The sequence below is a fragment of the Orycteropus afer genome, unplaced genomic scaffold (genome assembly GCF_000298275.1).
Source record: "Orycteropus afer afer isolate SDZICR_OR568_19922 unplaced genomic scaffold, OryAfe1.0 scaffold00169, whole genome shotgun sequence".
Taxonomy (NCBI): domain Eukaryota; kingdom Metazoa; phylum Chordata; class Mammalia; order Tubulidentata; family Orycteropodidae; genus Orycteropus; species Orycteropus afer.
The window spans coordinates 941,267-948,391 of NW_006921756.1; the positions used below are offsets into that span (position 1 = coordinate 941,267).

General features: G+C 41.0%; 1 protein-coding gene across 1 annotated transcript in view; it reads right to left on the bottom strand.

Annotated features, from left to right (window-relative positions):
• The window catches only part of LOC103201914 (intracisternal A particle-promoted polypeptide), a 66,924-nt gene extending 65,969 nt beyond the window's left edge, over positions 1-955 (bottom strand). The window contains exon 1 of the mRNA XM_007946676.2: positions 664-955. Coding sequence (XP_007944867.1) covers positions 664-955 — 292 coding nt within the window. The remainder of the gene's footprint in view (positions 1-663) is intronic.
• Between the last annotated feature and the right edge of the window lie 6,170 nt (positions 956-7,125).

Sequence of the window (7,125 nt, forward strand, 5' to 3'; positions counted from 1 at the left end):
CCAGCCACTCCTTGGAAGGAAGGTTGGGCAATCTACTTCCATAGTGATACTGCCTCGGAAACCCAAGGAGGGGTCGCTATGAGTCAGGTCCGACTCAACTGCATATAACAAGAACAACATGATAAACATCTTGGAACATAAAATGTTCACCTACATCTCTAATGAATTCTTTAGGATTCCTAGAAAAGGAATACTGGGTCAAAAGATAACTTTCCAAAGGCTCACAATAACATATTGCCAAATTACTTTCTACTTAAATTACTGCTGTTGTTGCTGTCAGCTACTGTTGAGTCAGTTCCCGACTCATGGCAACCATACACAAAGGAAAGATACATCCTGTGCCAGCCCCATGATTGGCTGCAGATCAGACCACTGTGATCCATAAGGTTTTCAATGCCTGATTTTTGGGAGTAGATTGCCAAGCCTTTCTTCCTAGTCTTAGCCTGCAAAGCTCTGCTGAAACTTGTTCAGCATCGAAGCCACACACAAGCCTCTAATGAGGGAGAGGTGGTGGTTGTGCATGAGGTACACTGGCTAGGTAACAAACTACCACTGAACCACCACTGCCCTCTTCCACATAAGTTAAATCAATTTATATTCTCATAGCAGTGCACGAGTGGTTACATCATTTTTCACTCAAAGCAAGAGGCTCACTTAACATACCTGTGTAAATGAAATCTAGAAGTACACGAAAAATTCTAGCTTCAATCCCTAGAATCTGTACAACATCTTTCGAGGACTCTTTCATTCCTCCAGTGAACAAAGCTGCAAAGTAGGGACTACTGGCAGCCAAAACCAGCCGATGAACTTTAAAAGTTTCCTTCCCAACTTGTAGCTGCACATCACAGAAATGTTGTCCATTCCTCATTTTATTGATCTGGGTCATGATGAATTGGGCATGTTTATCTGATGTAAAAGGACTATCACCAGCCTTGGGACAGCATTCATTAGCCATGATGATGATATATTAATTAAAAGAGCTGTTGCCCATAATATGCCCCACTCTGAAAAAGAAAATACAACGACATCAAGCAATATATTTTTTGTTTAACATGTCTTCTGTTCATACACATAAGAAACACTCCCTACCCTCAGAGGAGTTTACTATCTACTCAGGGACATAAAACACCCATGAAACAAATAAGGACTAAACTGTGTGATACTATTTTTAATGTGGTTTCAGAGAAGGAAATAAACAGTGAGTGTTAAAATAAACGAGAAATTTTTTACAGGAAAAAAAAGGGACCTGACTGAGTACTGAAAGATCAATAGTATTAAGGTATGAGGAGAGGGCATAAGCTCTTCTCAGTAAAGAAAATGAGAAAAGACATAAAGGCAGAAAAAAGGTTTTGTACATTATAGTAAGGAAGCATACATCACAGCCTGAATGAACTTTTAAAAAGCAACTGTGTAGGTATATCAAAAGCAGGGACTCAAACAGATACTTGTACACGTATGTTCACTGCACCATTATTCACAATAGCCAAAATGTGGAAACCACCCAAATGCCCATTAACAAATGAATGGATAAACGAAATGTGGTGCATATACACAATGGAATATTATTCAGCCATAAAGGGAAATGAAGTTCTGATACATGCTACAGCATGGATGAACCTTTAATACATTGAATGAAATAAGCCAGGCACCAAAGGACAAACATTGAACGATTTCATTTATATGAAATGAAATATCCAGAATAGGCAAATGCATAGAAATAGTTACCAGAGACTTGGGGGAGGGAGTCATTGCTTAATGGGTAGAGTTTCTGTTTGGGGTGATAAAAATAGTTTTGGAAATAAACAATGGTGATGGTTGCAAAAAATAATTAAAGTATGCATGCCAAAAAAAAAAAAGCAACTGGGATCAGTCCACCTGTCTGCTTAAAATCCTTCAATGGCTTCCGTTAGCAGAGTCCTTCAGATCTCACCCCTAATTACTTATTCAGTTCCATAACCTATGCTCCTCTTTGAACTTAACGCTCCAGCAAGACCTAACAACTGGCAGTTCCGTAAAAGTGCCTCTTTTATCCTATGCTTCCTCACCTTTTTCATCTGGATCTTCACTATAATTTAAGACTGTTCAAATATAACTTCCTCTAGGAACCCTTTCCCATCATTCTTTCCTCTGAGTTTGGTGCTCATCTTAAGTTTCCCTATGTAAGTACAGCCCACATCACATTCTACCTTAACAGACACCCTACCACCCCATTCACTACACATATACATGCATAAACTCTGTACTCCTTGAAATGTTGTCTCTTAAGGGCAGGGATCATCGTTCTTATCTGTAGCACCAGTACCTAATATTTTTAGGTCTTCAAAGGTTTGAAAAACGAACGAGTACAGTAAGAAATTAACAGGCTGTGTTTTATTAAGCTGTTAGCTTTTCTATATATTATGTGTACTATAATTCTCACAATAATTAAGAGGCAGGAAGAAAAGATATTATCATAAATGAGAGATGATGAAATTGAAGCTTCCCCAAGGATAGGGTGTTACTATAAAGTCAGTCTCAGTATTTGAATTCAGGTCTTTTACTCTAAATCTAGGGTTTTTTCACACCATATCACACTGCACAGGAATTATTAGTCAAGGTTATAGAGAAAAGGTGTTGGAATCCAAGCACAGAAATTTAGACATGAGACTTTATAGGTTCACGAACAGTAGATATGACAATAACCTTATTTCAAAATAGTTATGTGGGCAGTCAGTGAAATGAGCTAAGAAGTAATGAAATCCTAGAAAACAGCCTAACAGCTTCAGAAATGAGAAAAAAAAAAAAAAAAGGTCCAAGTTATCTTTTGAATAAAGAAACCAAGAGATTTGTTAATAGAAGAGACATGGAGATGAAGCCCAGGGAGAAAGAAACTAAGATGACTAAGGTTTTATAGTTTAGGCATAATGACAACTGGTAAGACTGACAGAAATGGCATGGGCTGATGTTAGAGGAAAAATGACTAAGTTTATACATTCCAAGTCAAATTTATCAAAGTCAAAATAACTAAGTGATGATGATGACTAAGAATTAATTTATTGAGACATTTGAGACGTTCTCAGGTAGCTGCTAAAACGTCACATCAACTTTTACATTTTACATCACATCTAACTGGCACATAAAAGCAAAGTTTGTTACTACATAGAAATTTGACCTGCAGATATTATTAAACATGACATGGCTGACAGGCTTTTTCTGTTTTAGATTTCTCCCAGTCAGCAGATTTTGGAACCTAGTGATGACTGTTTAATTACAGAGTACCTCAACTGGGAATGTAAGGTGCCTTCCACAAAAGATCCAAACTTCAAAGGCAGATTATTAGGAAATGGTGGAGATACCCACAGGAAGTAAAGAGGACCTGTTTGGTGGCCGTGAATCCAGTGCCCAGAGCATCTGGAAGGTGCTTCAGCAAAGGGTGTCTGAAAGAATCCCGGGATATAGCTCAAAAGAACGAGGTTCTTTGCGCATGCTCTGAGAACTGCACCTGGAGCGCTAGCCCTAAGCTGCTGCGACACTAAGGGCGGAGAAACATCCCAGGGCCATCTCGTTGAATGGCTGGCATTTCAGACAGCTGAGGGGACAACAGACAGGCCAGCGTCGCTGCCTCCGTATTACCCAGTGGGGGCGGGGAGAGGAGTGGTAAGAACTGTCCGGACTAGGCAAAGGCCCAGTGAAGGCGTAAACATTTCGACTTTCAGGAGGGAGGCCTGAGGCGGCAGGAAGAAAGGCGGGCTGGAAACTGGCTCCAGAGGCACCTTTCACTATTCTCGTCAGGGGTACCGAGAGCCTCAGAGAGTCGAAGAGCAAGTTCCGAACCCCGTCATAGACGTGCCCCCGACGCAGGGCCTTCTTACCCTCCGCTTCCCTTTCCCGCCGGCGCCTGCTCAGGCTCTGCGCGCGCACCCCAGCCCAGGAGGCGCGGAAAGGGCGGGGAAAACAGGTCAGGAGGTGACTAGGCAATGAGATCCTCAGATAGAGGCTGGAGGAGAAGCTGGGCCTGGCAAAGGATTCCTTTCGCCCGGTTTCCCTTCCTTTCCTGCGGCTTGTTTTGCGCATGCGCAGTGTTCTTCCGCTCGCGCGTAGCGGGACCTGTCGGCGACTCCTGGTGTTACAGTGTTGCAGCCTAGGGCAACCGGTTGATTCCCCAAGCTGGAGTAGCCTAGCGGAAAGCCCACGGTCTTGTTTCCGGGGGACTGGCCAACTCGCCAGTTCCACTCTACCTAAATTCACTTCTTTAACGTGGCGACCCCGGCAGCCAGTTTACCTCAGTGTTAAGAACGAGTTGAACATCGGGCATGGTGCTTTTCTGCCTTCTTTACCATTCATTCTGATCATTTTGTGAGTGAGTGACTGAGCCCTGTGAATGGATGCCTGCATTGAAGGGAAGGGAAAACTCAAACTGTCCAGTTTTTTTCTCTGCTGAACTTCACAATATGTCACTACATTAGTAGCTTTCAAACTTTTTTGATACTAGTCGACAGTGAACAAAAATATTTTACATCAATACCCGATACTACATTCTGTGTATATAGATGAATATATCTGAAACAATATTTTCACAAAACAATGCTACTAGCAGTGCACTACATTTCTATTTATTCTTTTCTATTCCATTACCAAAATCAAATGAAAATACTGGCAAGGACCCATTGTCAAAAAGTATAAAGACTTGGAAATGGGCAAAAGAAATTATGGGTGTCCTTTCAGTGTAGCGTAGTGCCTAAGGCACTTTACTACTAACCAGAAAGCTGGCGGTTCAAACCCACTAGCCACTCCTGGGAAAGAAGGTTGGGCAATTTACTTCCGTAGTGATATTGCCTGGGAAATCCAAGGAGGGGTCGCTATGAGTTGGGCCCTCTGGATGGCAAAATACCAACAACTACCTTTCAGTGTAAGGCTCTGGTGGTGCTGTGGTTAAAGGACTGGGCTGCTAACCAAAAGGTTAGTGTTTCAAACCCACCAGCTGCTCTGTGGAAGAAAGATGAGGCAATCTGCTTCCTTAAAGATTTACAGCCTTGGAACCCCAGTAGGGCAGTTGTACTCCGTCCTATAGAGTCACTATGAGTCGAAATTGTGTGGATGGCAGTGAGTTTGATTTTGGTTTCAGTGTGAGGTTAACCATATCTACCAGACACTCCAAGAAGTATTTTATTCTATAGGAACATTGGTGACCCTTCTATAGCCTTCTGTTGATGAAGCTATTTTACAAGAAAACTGATAGTGTTTATTTTAAATAATTGGTATTTAAAATAGTGTCCATAGAAATGAAATTATGCCCAAAGAGGTACAAGTGATTTTCCACCCTGAGCCTGTATTAGTCAAGAGTTCTCCAAAAAAAACAGAACAAATATTGTGTGACCGTGTGTGTGTGTGTGTGTGTGGTTTATTTTAAGGATTTGGCTCACACCATTGTAGGGACTAGCAAGTCTGAATTATGTAGGGCAGGCTGGTAGGCTATGAACTTGGTGGGAGTTGAGATTACAATCTTGAAACAATTGCTGCAAACCTCTGGGGTACCTCAGTTTTTGCTTTTAGTGCCTTGAATTGATTGGATGAGGCCCACCGACATTATCAATGGTAGGCTCCTTTACTTAAGTTCAACCACTTATAGATATTAACTATATCTACAGAAGCTCTGGTTGCATAGTGCCTAAGGTACTTGACTGCTAACCAGAAGGCTGGCGGTTCAAACCCACCAGCCACTCCTTGGAAGGAAGATGGAGCAATCTACTTCCATAGTGATACTGCCTCGGAAACCCAAGGAGGGGTCGCTATGAGTCGGTTCCGACTGGAAGGCTCACAACAACAACAACTATATCTACAATACACCTTCACAGCAACACCTAGATTAGTGTTTGGTTAAATTACTGTGTACTATGGCCTAGCCAAAGGAACCCTGGTGGTGCAATGGTTAAGTGGCTGCTGCTAAGGAAAAGGTTGGCAGTTCAAACCCCACCAGCTGCTCAATAGGAGAAAGATCTGGCAGTTTACTTCTGTAAAAATTGCATCTCTGGAAACTCTATGGGACAATTCTGCTTCGTCTTCTGGGTTCACTATGAGTCACAATCCGCTCGACAGCAGTGGTTTTTTGTTTGTTTTGTTTTGTTTTTGTGGGGTCAGGGGAAGCGGGGAGGAGGTATAGCCTAGTCTGTGGCTCAGTGCCTAGGGCATTTGCTAATCAGAAGGTTGGCTGTTGAAACCCACCAGCTGCTCCAGGGAAAGAAGATGGGGCGATCCACTTCCATAAAGACTTAATCCCCTTCGAAACCCAATGGGGGTCGCTATGAATAGGAATTGACTCAATGGCAGTGAGCTTGGTGTTTTTTTTTTTTTTTAAGTATAGCCCAGCCAAGGTGACACATAGGACTAACTATTACAGCACCCCTTAGCAAATACATTTTAATATTCCTGATTACATTTATCGTTCAAATTCTCGTTTGAACCTGTCATAACAGTTTCCTCATTGACTCCCTCATTAAATAAAGAATTAAAAAATATTTGATTTAAGTTCATTTTATATTGGTATGTCAGTCATGATTTTATCTTTCAGAAAATGATAGTACAGCACCAATAAAATTAATTTCACCATTTAAAACTATTGCTTTAGAGTATAGTCTTAGGAGAAAAATTGTTGGATCATAGGATATGTGCCTCTTCAACTTCACTAGAAAATGCCTAACTCTATTTAAAATGGATTCAGTTTACATTCACATCAGCCATGAATGAGAGTTCCTCTGAGCTGCATTCCAGTGAATAACTTAATATTATCTGGTGTTTTCATTTGGTATGATATGGTGGGTTTAAATAGTAATTCATTTTTATTTTAATTGATAGTCTCTGATTATTAGTGACATGGCACACTAAAAAAATGTTTATAGACCAATTAAGTTTCTTTTTTTTAATAAAATGGCTATTCACATCTTTTGTCCACTTTACAATTATATTTTTTCTTTTTTAATTTATAAGAGGTTTTTTGATTATTTGTGTTGCCAATATTTTCTTCTAATTTTTCTATATATTTTATTTACTGTCTCTAAGGTGAACAACCTCGGAAGGAAGGTTGGGCAATCCTACTTCCGTAGTGATACTGCCTTGGAAACCCAAGGAGGGGTCGCTATGAGTCGGGGC